This window comes from Pipra filicauda, unplaced genomic scaffold, assembly GCF_003945595.2.
Source record: "Pipra filicauda isolate LSUMZ 115617 unplaced genomic scaffold, ASM394559v2 scaffold483_size702785_pilon, whole genome shotgun sequence".
Classification (NCBI taxonomy): Eukaryota; Metazoa; Chordata; class Aves; order Passeriformes; family Pipridae; genus Pipra; species Pipra filicauda.
This window is the reverse complement of record NW_024104624.1, coordinates 635,660-654,412: the sequence shown is the minus strand read 5'-3', so window position 1 is coordinate 654,412 and position 18,753 is coordinate 635,660. Positions and strand designations below refer to the sequence as shown.

Here is an 18,753-nt window from a genome sequence, read left to right as displayed (position 1 = left end):
ATGGTTTGGGAGACATTAGAAGGCAGCCTGCAAAGTGACTGCAAATGAGAAAACACAAGAAAACAGGCACATGCACAAATACACACACACACACACACACACTGCCAGGGAGGCAAATGAGCAAATAATTAAAGGGAAAGAGAATAAAAGTGATAAACAAGCCTTGTAAGCCAAGGGTATATTAAAGCCCTGCAGCAGAGGGTTTTGGATTTTGCTCAAAGCAGCCTGAATATTTTACTGCTATTTTAATGCCTAATAAATCAGCCTTCAAACTTATGGCATTGATGAAATTCCAAAGAATTTAGACTAACAACAAAGTTCTTACCAGGTTATCAGTCAAAACCATCATCTGGCTTTCAACATGCAAAGGATGTTATGAGCTGACATTTGCTCATAAACAATTTGCTACTTTCTAGTGGGCATTAGCAAAAGATTCTGTATTTATGATGGTGACTAATTGCATCACTGAGCCAACGTGGCTCATAACAAGTCCTTCAAAGGCCACAAAGTCCCATAACAGAGTCCTTCGAGGCATCACAGGCAGAGCTTAAAAATGCTGAAAGAGCCCTGTTTGCTGCTGTGGGGTTTGCTGCACCCTGAGAGCAGACACGGGGCAGCTCCAAAGCTCAGCTCGTGCCCGGGATCTCTTGGGAAGTGCCTCAATATCTGGCTCTGATTTGGAAACGTGGCCATGTGAGAGAGATGTGGGACAGAGCAGCAATGGAAAGGTCCTGGGGTGGGTTGATGGGACCACCTTCCCTGATAAACTCCATCCAACAGCCAGAGCTGCTCCCCATCCTGCTGCCATGACCAGCCCCTGCATCCACGTGTGCAGGCAGCTGGAGAATCCAGAGGCTGGAAAGAGCAGCCCACAGGCACCTGATGCTCCAGAGCAAAACAGCTCAGCTCCTGCTCAGGTGCTTCAGCAAAGCCCCTCGGGCTGTTTGTGGAGCTCCTGGAGCAGGACAAGGCAGGGCTGGATTGAATATTTTGGCAGTGCTTGCCCATGGCTCTCTGCCCATGTGCCAGGGTAAAGGGGATAAAGGAAAGGGGAGAGGAAAAGGGAAAGGGAAAAGGAAAGTCCTCTTCAGTCCATGGCCTCCCCCAAGGCCTGAGCACAGAGAAGGACCCAAGGCTTGTTCCCAGGGATGGGCTGAGGTGGAGGCAGCAGGTCAGGCAGTGAGGGAAGGGAAGGCAGAGGGAAGGCAGACTGGGAGTGTCTGTGACCTTGAGTGAGTCATTCTCCTGCAACTCCACGTCCTCATCTGTAAGTCCCTCAGGGATAGGTGATTAGTGTCTCCAAAGTGCTCAGAGATCTACTGAGACCAGCCAAGGAAAAGATGGGGCATGAATCATGTTGCTGGAAGGAATGGGAGGGGGCAGGAGCACAGCAGCCAAAGGCTGGGATGCCTGGGCTGGACTCTCCATCAGGAACAGAAATCCAGCTCTGGTCAGGAGCCTCCACTCTGGCAGCCAGTGACCCAGGCAGGCTCTGAGAGGTGGTTCTGCTCCAGCAGCGCTGAACAGGTCAGCTCTGGTTATCCATCCAACTCCCCCTGACTTGGGCTGGGCACAGAAAGCTCCAGATATTCCCTTTTTCTGGCAGCCAGGGGCTATCCATCACTTCCTGGGGCTCCAGCACTGAGGAAGGCCGGGAACTGAAGGGAGTGAAGCAGAGATGAAGAACATCTGGGAGATGTTTCTGGTGCCCTGAAGTACCTCAGAGAAGCCACAAGAGATGGTGATGCTGGTGAGCATCTTGTGATTCCTCCTGGACCTTCATTTCCTGGAATCCTGGCTGGCAGAGCTGTCTGTGTGCCTGGGACAGAGGGATGCTGTGGGCAGAGTCCTCCATCCCACCCAGAGGAGCAGGGAGGGCCTCTATGAGGAGCTGCCACCCTTCCCTGCCATTAAAAGGTCAGGAACAGCTTTCCTTTTCCCAAGGAAAGGGACTTTCCACACACCCAGCTGGCCTCTGCTCTCCCTGCTCTGGGAGAGGCACTGATGGAGTAAATGTCTCCTCTGGTCCCAGTCTTGCAATGCCTGGGTAAAGTCAGTTCCTCCTGTGTCTCTTCCAGCTCTGACATCCATTATTCCTCCATCACACCCTGGCATTCCAGTTGTTGATGCAGGCAGTGCACACAGCTCCCTGGAATGCCTGTCAAGAGCAATTTCTCACAAAACTAAGCCCCTGCCAAACCTTTCCAAGGACACGAGTCCTCCTCATCTTCCTTCCATCCCCCTCCAGCCAAAGCAATAATCCTGGTAGTGGGAAAGCTCAGGCTAATTTATGCACTAAACCCCAGAGAAAATGGACATATTTGCTAGAAAAACAGAGGCCATCTGTGAGAATTCCAGGATTAGTAGGAAGGGCCAGACAGACAACGTTGGAGGTTGAAATGGTGTCACTGGTGAAACCACAGGCCACCAGCTGACCTGACCAAGCTGTGTGTCCACTCAGGCCCACAGTGCCAGGAGCCAGCAGGATGGTGCTTTCTGTGCCTCAGGATTTCTGCTTCGCTGCTCTAATCCCTCAGGCATCTCTGCAGCACAGCCCCCACACACCCATCTTCCAAAATCCACCTCAGCCTGGTCAGACATTCCCGTTCTTGCTCTCTGAGTTCACATCACTGGGGGTTTTCAGTGTCTGGCAAGAGCAGATCATTCCTTTTGTCCCCCAACTGCTTCAAGACAATGCCAGAAAAACCTCCTCAGGAGCTGACACTGAGATCAGCACAGGAATTACAGCACCAAAAGGAGATAAAGTCCTGGACAGGAGCAAACTACAGATCCTGCCCTTCAGGGCACTGATAGAACAAGGAGTTATTCCCTCTTTCCTTGGCAGAGAGTGCACTCAGGGGGAGATCCAAGCTCTGAAGACAAAGAGGAGGTGTATTGTACAGCCTGCACTTAATTAATGTGCCACCCATGGATCAAGGGAGGAAAGAGAAGGAAAAAGAGCCCAGATCTTTTGATAGGCAAGTTCCACCTCTTGCTGTTGTTGGCCCTGCAGAGGAAGGTGGGAATTGGACCGGATTCCCTTTGTCCTCTCCATCAGAAGAGCTCTGGCAGCTCAACAGTGACTGCAGGGTTTCTTGGTGGCGGTTGACGCTGGAAGTGCTGTGTGGGGGATTCACTGACACCAGGAGCAGTTCAACCCAGCCAAACACCAGATTCCAAATCTGACAGCAGGTCAGGCTACAGAGAGGGTGAGCTGGACTTTGGGAAGCGGAAAAGGACTAAAGGGCCACCATCAAACAGGAGTCTCACAAGAACAGACTTTTCTTACAAAACCACCAGATGTACAAGCAAGGAAACACTCAGCTGATGGGTGAGTGGTGTAATTCATTATCGAGTCTTAATGGGGCCAGAGCTCATAAAGAAGAGGAAAACACTTGAAACAGGTCTTGAAAACCTGCTTCATATTTAAAGGAGTTCAGTGCTCTTCTGTTTGCCAGACTGCAAGAGATTATTTTATCTATCATTGCTCCACAAAGAAGCGCTAGAAGAAAAAAGCAAAATGACATCCAGTGACCAAATAAACTTGGCTAATTCACACTAAAAACACCAGATATTTTTAGCAGAAAGAGTAAACAAGAATGTATTTCATTAATAGGGCATGGCTGATTCCCTAACACTGCATCCTTAAAAAAAAAGAACCAGGTGGCTTTTTTTTCTTTTTGCTGGGACTAAGAGAACATGGAGAAGGTGGGCAGAGGAGGTGCCATTTTCAGATCCCTCCCTGACCATTCTTTCTGTCTCTCTGGCTTCTCCTCATTTTTTTTCCTCTACTCCATCTCATTTTTTTTCAGATATGAGGTGGAGGAGAAGGTCTCTGATCTGGTGGACGTGAGGTTACCAGACAAGGAAGGTGCAGCAGGGGAGGAAAACTTTGAAAAGAGCAGCTCAAGGCTTAGTCTGAAGCTCCAGAAGAGACTGAGCCTGTGACAGCCTCAATCTGGGATCAAAATGCTGCATTTCCCCAAATCTGGGGACAGTTGGTTCTCCAAGTGCTACTCAAACTGTATCTACTGCTGAATAAAAACCAAAGCTGATGAAAATCACCCAAAAGGAAATAAGTGTTTTGCACTGACAATGCCTTGTCATCGTCAGCCCATAAATGGACACCACACAAAGAATTTCCCCCCAAACCTTAATGAATAAACATGAAATTAGCTTTTTTTGTCACTTAGAAGCCACATTAAACGAGGATTTTCCAGCTGTGGTTTCAGGCTGCTAAATTAATTAGGGTAGAAACTCTTGCCCTGCCTTGGAAATGAAAGCTGCAGCTTTGTGAAGAGTGATTGTTGTTGGAGAGGTCACCCCAAACTTCCCTTCTCATTTTCTCAACTTCACTGGAGGCCAAACTGGCATTTTTATCTGCATGAGATCTGCTTGGAATATCCCTGGGGTTTTCCCTTTAATAGAGACCTTGGTTGGAATGTAAACTGCAAGAACACCCCAAAGAAACCAAAAGCCTGGCCTGCAGCCACCCTATTGTTTGAGGGGCAGAGAAACCAAGGAGGGAGAGAAAATATGATCTGCAATCACAATGCTTTTTGAAAGAAAGAAATCAAATAATCTCTTGAAATGCCAAGCCAGGGGCCAGGTTGGGAAATCCCTGCTTTAGTCTCAGCCAAAATCCTTCACTGCAAAGGAAATCTGAATACCAAAGGGCAAAAGTCTCAGATTAGAAACATCTTCATGGCAGTGATGAAAAGTAAAGCAAATGGGTCTTTCCAAGAAAAAAGAAATTCCCCTTTTTTCCAGTTCACTTTGAATAGATCAGGGGCTGCTTTGTACTCAGTAACTAAGTCATAGGGGTTTATTTGGGTGATTACATGGAGTGGTTCTACTGATTCTCCCGTGGCCACTCATCCTCTGGAAGAGATGCCAACACAGTGTCTGCTCTTGGCCAAGCCACATCCTGCTGTTCCCAGGGAATTCCTCTGCAGACAGATCCAGCTCATCCACATGTGGCTGCCAACCACCTCTCCCAGTCCATCCCAGGACACACAGAATGGATTGGTCCCACTCCTAAAGCTCCTTCCAGCAGCTCAGCTGTGGGATGTTCTGGAAGGGTTGAAGACTAAGGACTTGCCTGAGCATGTCTGTGCATCCTCAAAGTGCTGCTGCTGAATTGCCAGGTCAGAGAAGAAGGTGACAGGGTTCTGGCACCTCATTTGGGACCCAGTTCTGGGTAAAGCCTGGCAGTAAATGTTTCTAGCACTGTCTGCTGGGATACAGCAGCCTGGTGATACAGGAAATTTGAATGTGCAGCTGAATCTAAAAAGCTCAGACCATCAACCAGAACACAGCCTAAAGAGGACAAGATTTAAAAAAAACAAAGGAACCCTAAACTTCTCAGAATTCTTCTGATGGAGGACTGCAAGTCAGAAAAAAGCCTCTTTCATTCTTTTCTCAGATAAATAGGTCCATAAAAATGTGCTCTCCAGGAACTGAACAGCTGAATGATCCTATCAAATGTTCAGACTGCCAGCATGGTTGTTCCTCTTGCAGCTTAGGATAATGTGGTGATTTGAGACCACACTCCAAGCTTTTAACACCCAGAAACATCTCTCAAATTTGCTTTTTAGAGGCTGCAGCTCCTCTGGCAACAGTGCCCATAAACATGGTTGTTCCTGCCTCACAAAACTGCTGAGCTGGAAGCTCCCACTGCTTTCACCAGCATCCCTGTCTGTCCTTGTGTTTCCTGAACTTCACAGTGAAATCTGTGGTTTATAAGAACTTTGACTTCCAAAGAGCTCTGACTTAAAAGAGCTCTAACTCTGTTAACTCTTTTTCCATCACTCTTGGTTCTCCCAGCTAACACACACCACGTGAGCAGGACGTGCCATGAAAAACTCTGCTACCAAGGCTCAGACGAAGCTGATCATCTCCCCAGGTGGCTTCTAGTGGCCACCAAATGGTGGCACAGAGCTGTCCCCAGGCCCACAAGGGGAACACACCAGGCATGGATGAAGTCTGGGGGCTTACCTGGGGAAGGGCTTGTACCACTGTGTCCAGCAGAGCTCTCATCCCTGTGGCCATTTTCAGCAGCTTCAGCACTGAAATGAGAAGCAAATCCTGGTCAGCAGGGCTGGGGAACATTGCAAGCAAAATCCATCCAGGAAATCCAGGTTCAGATCCTTTAGGGAGGGTTTCCATCTCTCTTACATCTGTTCATACACGTGGGAAGTTCGCTGCATCCTGGCAGGGCCCACAGAGCAGCTGAACATCCTGAGCACTTCCCACTCCAATTAATGTTAATATCAGTAAAAACAGAGCTGAGAGTGTTCACCTGGAGAAGAGAAGGCTCCAGGGAGACCTCAGAGTCCCTTCCAGTCCCTAAAGGGACTCCAAGAGAGCTGGAAGGGGACTTTGGACAAGGGCATGGAGTGACAGGACAAGGGGGAATGACTTCCCACTGACACAGGGCAGGGTTAGATGGGATATTGGGAAGAAATCCTTCCCTGTGAGGGTGGGGAGGCCCTGGCACAGGTTATTCAGAGAAGCTGTGGCTGTCCCATCTCTGGAAGTGTTCCAGGCCAGATTGGATGAGGCTTGGAGCAACCTGGGCTAGTGGAAGGTGTCCCTGCCCATGGCAGGGGGTGGGGTTGGATGATCTTTGAGGTCCCTTCCAACCCACACCGTTCTGGGATTCCATGAAAACAGACCCAAAGCCACAAGTACTCCAGTGTGCCCAGGCAGGAAAATGGGAGAGTGATGGGGAGAGACTTCCCCAGTGCAGGGCATCATCTCCAGTTCCCAGTGCCACCACGTCCCTCTCTTGTCTGGGTCGGTGATCCCAGGTTTCAGAGCCTTATCTAAGATGCCACTGGAAAAACTGTTCTCTGGTTGACATGGAACCAGCAGGACTGGAAGGACAAATGGCCAAACCATTCCCTGAGGTGCCTGGAGGGATGGCTGAGGGCCTGGAGCAGGACACACCTCTGGCTATCCTGAGCACCCGCATGATGCGGATGATGGTGGGGTTGATGGGCAGAGCAGCGTTCATCTCGATCTCCTCCAGGGTGATTCCCACAATGGACAGCAGAACTATGGCCAAATCCAGCTGATTCCACCTGCAGAGACAGGAAGGGCAAAAAAATTAAAATCATACATGAATTGTATGTCAAAACCAGGCTCAAGCAGCTCCCAAATGCTTCTCCTCTCTCCCATCTGGGCCCAGGATCCTCTGTGTGGTACAAAAGCAGCTCCCTGCAGCTGGCACAGACACCCTGTGAGCCACAAGCTCTGGGAAGTGATGGAAGCTGACTGGGAAGTGTCCCTGCCTGCCCCCAGGCTAGAGGGACCCATGATGTGATGCAATACAGCTGCTCCCACGTTGTCACCTGTCCCTTGAATTATCCCACTTGAGTATCTTCCTTGATTTATGGCCTAACACTTGTAAAGGGCCTTTCACACCAGCACTGGGAGGGGGCAGCAAGAGGTGAAGAAACTGCGTGTCCTGCACAATTTCATCACTAACATTGCTCAGAGCAGTTCCCAGCCACTCAAGTCAGGATAAATGAAGCAGACAAGCTGATCTTGTGGAAAAGTGTCCAGTCTTACCCTCCTCCCCAGCAGGTCCCCAAACCATGACATGCTCTCACACACATTCACTTCTGGCTCAGTGGAATGCAGAATGAAACCTGTAGGTCTCTGCAGCTGGGCTCTGAGGGCAGAGGGGCTGAACACAATGAGCTCTGTCTGTGCCAAAAGGCTTTACAAAGCCAGCAGTCGTCAAAGGACTTGTTTCGGGGGGACTGTGTCCTTAGATTGCCAAAACTACTCTTTGGAGGGCTGGATTGATGCCAACAGGTTGTTTCTGACCTCTAAGCTGACCTGGTGGAAACGGAGGCACCTGGGGGAAAGGATGCATCTAGAATTGTGTGAGATTTCTGGAATTCCTCCTGCAGTTCTTAGAATTTTTAGTCCCTACACCATGAAGTTTGCACCCATAGCGAGACAGCCCTTGGCTCTTCCCTGCACTCAGCAGGCACTCAGTGTACATTTCCCCAGCATCTGGCTCTGAAAGTGGGTCAGTTCAGCTCTGAATCCCAAATGCACAGGAGTTTAAAATACTCTCACCTGTCCTTAAAGAACCTTCGGAAACCAAATGCCACCAACTTCAGAAGGGCCTCGAACACAAAAACGATGGTGAACACGTAGTTGCAGTACTTGAGGGCTTCATCCAGGGACTGAAAAGAGAGACCCCAGTTAGACCAGCCCAGTTATCCTCTCCTAAACCCCCCCAGAGGAATTGGCAGGGACAAGGGTGACATAGGAACAGAGATAAAAGAAATAAAGTCATAAGAGCTCGCAGAGCTCGCTAAATCACACAGCAAAACTCAAATAAAGGATTAAACACTGATTCGGACAAAAACCTCAAAAGCACTAAGATGAGTTGGCCTAAAAATGTCAACTTCAGTGCACAACTTGTTCAGTTTGGGGCAGACACAAAAATTTCACTCCTTCCCCACCTACTGAAGTTTATTTCTGAACTGCGCAGCCTTGGGTAGAATAAAGGACCTGATGGCTCATCTCTTGATTCCAGCATGGCAACCCCTGGGACAAAGGCTTTGCTTCAAAAGCTCAGAAAAATAAATAACATTGGAGGTGGATTAAATCTTGCCTTCTTGAAAAATGTTACATCTCTAGAGCTGGGCAAAGCGTGTCCATATTTGGTGCAACGTTCACGCTCTCCGTGGAGCTGCTTCGGAAGTCAGGAATCCACAGTGTTTATACTCCAGGATGATGAGTGTTTATAACGGATTTCATTGGAGCTACAGGCCAACAATAGCAAAAGAATCTTGCTGGGACCTTAAAATAGACAGTTGCAGAGTAAAACAGCTCTTTGGGTGGGGAGGGATTGGGGGAGAGGAGGGAGGGAGGGGAATTTAGCTCAATATAATGTAGGACTTTGTAATTTCAATAAGAAAATGATAATTATGAACATCCAAACAGACAGAATTGGGAACAAATGCAATATCTATGATGGTTTGCATTTGGATTTACAACACTGCGTTATGTGAACATAAACCAAGCGTAAATAAGACCTAATCTAGATAAATAACATTTACATGTGAAACAGAGGCTGTTCTGCAAAGGAATTATGGGGCAGAGCAGCACACAGGCAGCTGGGGTAAAATACACACCTTCCCCTCTGGCTCAGCATCCAGAGGGAATTTGCAGGTTACCTGGCAGACCATGGAACACTGGGAAAGTAAACACTGAGCCCCACAATATGATGGGAGATTAATATATGGACAGGCTGTATGATCTATGCCAAAGGTTTGCTTGGGAAATGATGACTTCAGGATCCATAAGGGTTGTACTTACGAGTTGGTTTATTCTAAATCCATTGAGGAAAAGAAACGTTGCTCTGCACCCAATAACTTCAAGTTTATAGTTCTTAGTGGAATGTCCTAAAAATTTGGACTGTTTTACAGTCTGAGGGTCAGTCACGTCCGGGATCAGGGGAGGAAATATTTGGATTGGTCTTTTCCTAGTAAAAGTTTAGTTCCCTCTCCACTAGCCTCATCCTCTGTTGTTGGGTTTTTTTTTTAATCAAAAGCAGGGAAATGAAGGTTTTGGCCGAGGTAAGTGACTCCCAAATGCTAGAGCTGGCCTGGAGTTGGATGGATCGCCATGCTGAGGCTTTCAGAGAACAGGGAATGGTCCCAGGGAAGGAGGGCCACTGGTCAATGGTATCCCAAGGGAAGAGCATCCTCTGCTCCCCACCCTGCTGGGTTTCCCAGGTGCCAGGCTGCTGGGCAGCTCTCACCTTTGGCTGGTTGTAGTGCTCCATGGACATGGTGATGACGTTGACCCCGATGATGAAGGTGATGAACAGGTCGAGGTAGTGGCTGGTGCAGAGGCTGTGGATGTATTTCCGTGCCGGGGAATAGTCGGCGTAGTAAGGCCTGCGCTGGGCTTCTGCGGGGAGAGGGAGAGGCACGGGATGAGCCAGGCCCTGCTGCAGGGCTGGTGCCTGAGGGTCACCTCATGCATACCTGCATCCAGGGAAAAGCCTGTGAAGAACCGAGTCAAGAAATCCGAGTGATTCTGCCCTCGAGGGCCTCGGCGGGTTATCGGGACGAGCCAAACCTCTCGCGCCGGCTCGAGGCACCTCCACGGCTTTGCCAACCTTCTCCTTCCCAAGCACTCCCTGTCCTCGCCACTCTGCCTCAGGCTCGAGGAAAACCTCCTCCAGGAACAGGGCACAAAGCAGGCAGGGTGAGGAGTGGGATGGAAACGAGACCCAACGCCAAGAGAGAAGCTCCCAAAGCTTCTGACCCGGCTAAGCCTCAGCTCTGGGTCAGAGCCAGGCTTAGGGCTGGGCTCGTCGGGCTGGGCTTGGCATCTCCCCCAGTCCCACTGATGTCAGGCATGTTCCACGTGGGAGAAGAACATGAGCTGAGCTCAGCTGCTGGGACAGGAGGTTTTTTTGAGGGGGTTTGAAGGGAACAGAGCGAGGCCTGTGCAGGGCACATGCTGAGGGTTAGTAGCACACAGGAGACACCAGCAGCCATGGAGAGGGTGCTCAGCACTGGGCTCTGCAAGGACAATCAGCACAAGCTCCTCTGGAAATATAAATGTAAGTTCATAGTCATAAAATACATCATGAACCAATATATATACACACACACATATATATATATATAAAATCAGGGCCTGGCTGCATCTAAAAACCTTTTTAGATTCAGGTTAAATATTCATTCAGGCTGTGACCACATGAATTTTCTATCTCTGCCTCTGGTCATGACTCCTCCTTTTTTTCTCTTAGAAATAGGGAAATTTCTGCACGTGATCCAAGTTCCTGGGGCTGTTCCAAGGAGAGTGTCTGGACCCTGGGACTGGGCTTACTTACCCTGGGATTTACTGTGTGTGTCTCTCTTAAATGAGACTGTGACCACAGAGATGGCTGTGGGCACGCAGATGGAGTCAAATTCTTTTCAAATTTAAGAAATGTAAATATTCAGAGTTTACATAAGGCCAGGGCAGCATAACTGCAGATTTTGCAAGTGGAAAAAGACACGTCAGGTCATACCAAGCAGGAGCAGGATTGCTGTTAACAGAGAGGGGGTTTTGCAAATATGTCAGCAAATTAAGCTTTAAATGCATGAGCAGCTCAAAAAAAGAAATTGCTTTACCTTAAAAATAAGGAGGGAAATGAGTTCAGGAGTACTCAGTGCTCCCTAAAATACATCTTCCACTCCTCTCGTCCTGCTAATATCTTTCAGATGACTCTTTAAAATGTGTGCGTGGGGGTTTGGTGGTGCAGCTGATGCCAGATTAGAGTCCAAACCCCTGAAATTAATTGGATAAAGGGAAACAGAATCTGTTGCTCTCTTTCAACTACAGCTTTTTTTTCCTGGTAGTTAAAAGTACAGTGGAGGCATTCGAAAAACATTTCCTTCTGACCAGGGTCAGCAAGACTTCTTTTTATTTTTAAGGGGTGTGGAAAAACAAGATGAAAGCAAACAGAGTTGGTTTTGAATACATTTCTCTGTTGCTTTCATGTGCCTTAATCCTACGAGTCATCTTGGGCTGGTAGGGCTGTCTTTGCTACTGAGCTCAGCGTGTCTAAAAAATAATAATAAAACCATTGCAGGCTGATATTTATTTAAGCCTGTACAATGTGCTTTCATGTGTAGTCAGGATTACAACATATTTTTTTTTCTTTTTTTTTTTAAGGAAATGTCTTCTTGAGAATGCAAATAATCAGCTCATTGGGAGGTCTGAGAATACCCCTAATAGTTAAAGGTAATATTAGGGGACTATTTATTGATGACTAATGGTTGATTAATGGATCTCAGAAGAACATTAGCAGGGATGGGTTGGCAGCACATAAGGAAAACAGGTTGCAGGTGACTGTAACTCCCTTCTAACCTGCCCAAATGCAGCCACTGATTCACTGTGCAGCAAAATATCAGGTGTTTATTATAATTTATAAACTACTTATATAAGGATAATCACAAGAAGACATTTTCCACTGTAAAGCTGCTGAACAGAAAACCTTCTAAGCTGCCTGCCAACAACAAAACTCATTCTTTATGTGGGCTGGAGATAAAACAACTAAGGAGGAACAACCCAACCATAAAGGTGGGTGTGTTTTACAGCCCAGAGGTGTCTCAGAGGTCTCTCTCTCAGCACAGGCTTTGCCTGGTTAACTCTCTGCTCAGAAAACTTTAACTGGACACGGGATGAGGAGCTCTGGGAAATGCCTTTAGGACACACACGACCTGAAGCCAAGGTTAACACACGGAAAAGAAACTTCTCCAGGGGAGACACGCACAGGGACAGTGTGGGATCAAGGTGACAATAAAACCACGTGCACAGTGCCATGCTCAGGGCAGGAACCCATGCAATGTCCATTAGAGGAGATGCTGCTCATGCCAGGCTGGGGGAAGAGCCGGGATGTGCCGGAGGAACACGGCAGCTCCCGGCAGTGCCGGTGTTGGATCAGTGGATTCCAGGATGGCAGAGGGGTTGCAGCAGGGTGGAAGCAGGGAGAGAGCAGCCACAGCAGCTTCACTGCAGCTCTGACCCCTCCAGGCAGGAGGGAGGCTGCATTGCAGAGCTCCAAGGCCCCAGCTCTGGTCATTCCCAATCCCTTTAGGACAAGTTTTAACTCAGCCAACAGCAAAGCAAGTGGCTCTGGCCTTCTCTCAGTTCACACACATTTTAACTCTAAGTGAGAACATACCACCTTAAACTCCCCAGTTTGGGTGTGAAGTGTTCACTGCTCCAACAGCCTGTTCTGGCAGAGACCTGGGCTCTGCAGGAGAACTGGGTGAGGAGGACCGTGGACCATGGGGATGTGGGCACAGCAAATGGGGGGACCTAATCCATCATTAATTGCAGGGGGCAAAACCCAACCTGTGCCTTGGCTTCTCCAGGGAAATGGTTTTTGGGATGAGACTCCCACCAGCCAACCAGCAGACTCCTGTCACCACAGAATCATGGAAGGGTTTGGCTTGGAAGGGAACTTAAAGCCCATCCAGTCCCACCCCCTGCCATGGGCAGGGACATCTTCCACCAGCCCAGGTTGCTCCAAGCCCTGTCCAACCTGGCCTTGGACACTTGCAGGGATGGGGCAGCCACAGCTTCCCTGGGCAACCTGTGCCAGGGCCTCCCCACCCTCCCAGGGAAGGATTTCTTCCCAATGTCTCATCTAAACCTCTCAGTTTGGAGCCATCACCCCTTGTCCTGTCACCCCGTGCTCTGTAAATAGTCCCTCTCCACCAAACACAGACAAGTTTCCCTTCAGCTGATGGTCTGAACTGGTGAAAATGCAGGAGGGAAAGGAGAAACCATTAAACCCATGAAAAGAAAAGCAAACCACAGCCCTTTCTCGCCCCTGATTCTAGATGTTGGCTAATGCTTGAACCTCACCTCCCTGCAGAGTATTTAAACTTCTTTGCTTGTGATTGTGCTGACATGAAAATTAATGAAGCACTGTCTCCTGGCTTAAAAGCATTTTGGTTGGCATTATAATTGCCAGCTACAGCTCCTCCATTACAATCCTCTGCACGAAACATTAGAAAGCCCTAATGGGTTTATCCAGGCTTGGCACAGAGCAGCTCCTTACCTGCAGCTGCCTGGAAAAATAAAGGAGATGGTTTGATAATTCCCTAGCTGGAAACACTAAACACTCGGATATACAGTGCCCAAAATTTTAGTTACAGCTCGAATGTTTCTGCTGGATACACACAGAGGGTTGTGGCACTGAGAGGATGCATTAACTTAAATACTCTCTGTGCTGCCTGAGATTGTTCCCCTCCAGAGAAGGGTTTACAGTCAGTGCTTTGAGAGGCATCTCTGCTGGGTCTTAAAACCAGCCTTTCCCTTCCACAATTCCCAGACACAGCTCTGCTGGGAAATGCCTCGGAGGAACACATCTGAGGCCACAAGAAATCGGGAAAAAGCTCTTCTTTTTCAGAGCTCTCAGGTTTTGGGGTCTTCCCAGGGACCAGTGACACCGTGACATCACTGCAAGGCACTCCCTGGTCCCCAGCTGGAGCCTGTGATTCTGTGATTTCCAGCTTTTCCAGCACAATTTACCCTGCTTTCATCACCCAGTGTCACCCAGACCCCTTTCCAGCCTTTGAAGCCCAGAGCTGACCTGACACATCTGCTGCCTTCCCAGCAGACACAGGACACTTGGATTTGGCCCCATATCCTGAAGGCAGAGGAGATCAAGCTGATCCACGTGTTTTTAATCAAAAACTTCAATCTGGGGAGGCTGGTTTGGGTCTGTGTCTTCTGAGACCCTCATTAAAAGGTTGGGAGCAGCAGGACTGTTGAATTCCACTACCCTTATCAGGAAAATATTCTGGTTTATCATGAATTTTTCTCTTCACATAAAAAAGTTCACTGTGCAGTTCTGCCTTTAAAACCACATCAAATGAATTTCTACAGAAAACTCAACCCCCTGCCCTCTGTTTTCCTGTGAGCAGAGTTAACCTCCTGTCACCCTGTCCCCAATCCCTCCAGGAAAGTGGCCCTCAGATGGGAAAGAAACGTTCTGGAATGCTCTGAGGTGGTGCCTGACAGCAGAGGTGTGGGCTGAGAGGGACCTTCCTGCTGAAAAGCAACCCCAAACCAGACATGGTGACTCCCCATCCCACCTGCACGGGGTGTGTCCTGCTGCAGGGCTGTGTCCTCCACGGAGCAATCCCTCTGCAGAGCCTGGCAGCGGTACCCAGGGACCATCCAGGCGCTGCTAAACTGAGGTTTAGGCCTGAGCTCAAGCCTGCCATGGCTCCGTGGTGCATTTCTGTGTGTGCAGGTTTGGACAGATGCCACAGAACCCTCAATGCACAGAAGCACAGGGGACACCACAGACAGCAGACAGGACAGAGAGACAGGGTGCCAGGCAGACAGCGAGCCCAGATGGACAAGTGTTGCTCAGATAGTTCATTTGTGGGCTATGCTGGATTTTACTCCTGTTAACAGCCCTAATTGTTCCTTCTCTTGTGGTCTCTCAAATGCTAGAAGTGGTGACTGAATTAAAAGCAGGGCTCTCTCTCAGGCTTCCCACGTGGGCTCCTGGCTCCTCCACTGCTTTGCTGTGCCCATCCTGCCCCGTGGCCTCACCTGCAGCTCCACAGGGTGACACACAGAGAGCTGGGACACACGGAAGCAGTGGAAGCTGCCACCCCACCCCTGCACACACACACACACACACATCCCAAAGAGACTCTGCCACGCACGGCACCAAGCACAGCTCACATCTTTCTGAGTCTGCCATGGGTTTTCAGCAAATCCATCATCTTCTGATTTACCCAGGAGGTGAAAACTCCTCCCATTGAAATGACAAAAGAAAAAAAAGAAATCCATTCAAATGCCAATAGCAATCTTCCAAAATGCATATCAGAGATTTGATTTCACCTTGTTAACTGCTCGAATTCGGGTGCCAAGCTGTCCTTGCTGAACAGAGGCAGGTAGAGCCAGACAATCTAAGGGAACCTTCTGGAAGCCCAGCACATGGCCAAATGTTTTGCCTCTCAGTTGCTATATTGCCTTGATCACCTTCCAGAAATCTGTCCTCCTCCCTGTGTGCTCTCAGTGAAATGTTACAACTCCTCTGTGCAGTGCCTGGGTCTGCACTCCAAAATATCTCCTCCACTCTATCCTTGGAGACAGCTGGATAAAGAGGGGCAATGTCACAGTGTCCATCACTTTGACAGGGCTCTTTTTGGTGCCTAAACAGCAAGTCACAGCCAGGCTTTTAATAAGATTTACTTCCTAGTCAGGAACAGCAACTGGCTGTGGCTAAGCTGTGCCTCCTTACCTGTGCCATGGTCTGTTTTCTCTAAGGATGCTTAATGTTCTCTGGAAATAGCTTTTTTTTTTTAAATTTCATATAAACTTCGAGTTTATCTGAATGTCTTCTCTCAGCACATTGGGGTAGAAATTCTGCACCCAGAAACTCTGGCAGCCTGAAGCTGATTTCTCTTACTGTGCTGGGAATGCTGCCTTCAGCAGCCATTTGTCACAATATTAGGTCCTTCCAGGAGATTACACAGGCAGGCAAAGGCACACAGCACTGCTGTGGCAAGCAGGGCCTGAAGCACTCCAGCCTGATCCCAGCCTAAGCTCATCTCTGATCACAGTAGGCATGTTCCATCACTTACTCCCCAAAAACGCCTGCCAGCATCTAATGCAGGTTATCCCTGCTCGCTAAACTTCTGGGAAGTTGGTGTGGCTGTTTTCCTGGCAGTTTTCCTGGAAACACCCACCAGGCAGCTTGTCCCAGGTGGAAGCTGCCAAGGAGCAGCGGAGGTTAGGATTAATCCAGGTTTGGGTCAGGAAAGGAGCACAGGCTCAGGTGTTTTTCTGGTCTGGTTTGATGGTCCCTGATGGATTCATGAGAAGCAGATTTTGGCTCCAGGTCTTTTGTGGCACCCTAATGGCCCCTGCAGGGCAGTGTTTTCATGGAGACTCCTTGCAAGGCCAAGGTGGGTCCCAGCACACTGCTCAGCAGGGAAGGGCCACCCCAGCCTGCAACGGGACGAGCATCTCTTGTAATGGACATTTTCCAGAGGAGAATTCCCCGGCCAGCCCCATCCTGGGGCTCCTCTCCTCTCCCCGGGTGTGTCCATGCCCCCATGCAGGTCCGTGGCATGCGGGGCCATGCACCAGGACTCTAAAAAAAGCATCACAACTATTTTGTCTAAGAAAAGAACTAAGAAATCAAACCACCACCACCACCACCACCATCCTCGGATGCAAGCGGCACGTTAAGCCATGGGGAGCCCCCGGAGAGGCCTCCAGGCACACGGGGAGCTCACTCCCCACATCCCTTGGACACACCGAGGTGCCTGGGACACCCCAGCCTTGCAGAGAGGGACAGAGGACTCTGCCTGGAGGAGGATTTTCCCCCCAGCCAGGTAAACAGGTAATACTTCCCACCAGGCTCGTCCAGGATGGCTCCAGGGTGTCGGCAACCCGAGGCTTAAGGCACCGCCAAAGAGGCAACGAAGCAAAAAAACAACCTCTCGAATCCCATGGAAAACAAAACCGAAGGGAAAAACGAAAAAGATCTGGCTTTGGGAGCAGGCAGGGCTCAGAAAGATTTTGGTTTGTAAGGCAGTCTACCGACCAGACAGGTACATCTCCTTACTCCTGCGCTTTTTCTCCAGGCGTCGGAGCCGCTTCTCCTCCCGCCGCCGCGCCTCCTCCGCCTCCTGGTGCTGCCGGCACTTGTGGAAGTTCTCCACCACCACCCCCACAAACATGTTGAGCACGAAGAAGCTGACGATGAGCAGGAAGGAGATGAAGTAGAGAAGCATCCAAGGGTTATGGTTCTGGATGGGCTGGCGGGGAGTTAAAAGACAAAGGGAGAAGTGGCACAGACGAGATGTGTTTAAGGCAGGGCTTTGGGTGCTCTGCAGCAACAAGACAGGACAGTTGTTTACTGTGGGCTGGGAGGAGATTTTTCCCAAAACAGTTGCCTCTCCTTCACCTTCTCCCTGACTGAAATGTCAGTTTTGGTGTAAAACCCACCCTAAGTTGGCTTACAGGATTTAATCACTTTGGCATTTATATCATAGAGCTAAAGATAAACCTCAGTGGATGTGCATCATCCCACCAGCAGGATCTTTTTAGCTAAAGATAGGCTCCACATTTCTTTTCTTATTTGAGATGTGGGCTCATGTTTCTCAGTTGTTCTGAGATCTTCAGAAGCCGGGGAAAATTAAGTACAAAGTGTTACTGTAGCTACTATGGGGTGCTAATGGGAGACCTGTGACTTTCCTTAGAAAATGCCACATAACACACCAACTGAAGGTCTCCTTCACAACATTCCTGGTTGTTTCCCATCCTCGAGTACCCTCATTCTCATTAAAAGCCCTGTCAGTGCTTGCTTGTACTACACACAGGGAGCTGTAAAAGCAACTTGGTGGAGAATGGAAAACTCTGACGGCTCAGTGAGCAGTCAGGACCTCAAAGGTCCTGTAACTCTGCTCTGTCCTGGGACTTCAAAAACGCTGGAGTCACCCAAGGCATGAGACTTGTGAGAGCAACCCCCTGCCCTCTGCAGTACCTGTTGGTCGATGCCCACGGCGTCCAACCCGTCGTACATGATGTTCACCCACCCGTCCTTGGAGGAGAGGACAAACAGGGACATGAGGGCCTGCAAGAAGGCAGAAGACATCGGTCTTGCCTTTTAAGTCCCCAGAAAAGAAACCAGAACCAGACAATCCTCGTCAAAACCAGACCACAGCTCATGACACATCACCCGGCCTGGAGCTGATGGACAAGTGCAACAGCTTTTGTTTTACCAATTTCTAAACCTGGTTTAAAAGTGAGCAAATGAGGTTGTTACTGCTCCTTTTCCCTCACATATAGGCTGACTTTTGCTCAGACACATCAGGCTTTCTGGTCATCAAAGCATAATTAAAAATCAGGATTTCAGGCTGGCCCAACATCACGCAGTTTCAAAAAGCAATGATATATCCCAGCTCCTACTATGGGCTGACTTGCTTTTCAGCCAGTAGAAAGCACTTTTGTTTTTCATTTTCGAACATAATAGCTAGAAATCAAGGGACCAAAAGGGACAGTTGAGGTCCATACATGAGAGACTGCATCCCAAAGCAGTAGCTTTTGTTTATAGGAGACAACACTCTCCTATAAACAAGGAATTGTGTAACTCTAGGAAGACTCTCTCCAAGAGATCAAGAGGTGACATGATTCATTTCTACCCATAGAATTATTTACCCAGAGAACACCCACAGAAAA

The 18,753-nt window shown here is 49.0% G+C and overlaps 1 protein-coding gene across 5 annotated transcripts in view; it reads right to left on the bottom strand.

Moving 5' to 3' along the window:
* CACNA1H (calcium voltage-gated channel subunit alpha1 H) overlaps positions 1-18,753 on the bottom strand; it is a 210,229-nt gene that overhangs the window by 16,034 nt on the left and 175,442 nt on the right. For 4 of the 5 annotated variants that reach the window (XM_039386433.1, XM_039386436.1, XM_039386435.1 and 1 more), the window contains exons 24-29: positions 18,059-18,148; positions 17,117-17,330; positions 9,791-9,942; positions 8,095-8,204; positions 6,952-7,085; positions 5,998-6,068 (exon numbers count right to left, since the gene is read on the bottom strand). In XM_039386433.1, coding sequence (XP_039242367.1) covers positions 5,998-6,068; positions 6,952-7,085; positions 8,095-8,204; positions 9,791-9,942; positions 17,117-17,330; positions 18,059-18,148 — 771 coding nt within the window. The remainder of the gene's footprint in view (positions 1-5,997; positions 6,069-6,951; positions 7,086-8,094; positions 8,205-9,790; positions 9,943-17,116; positions 17,331-18,058; positions 18,149-18,753) is intronic. The other variant, XM_039386434.1, reaches the window with a different exon arrangement.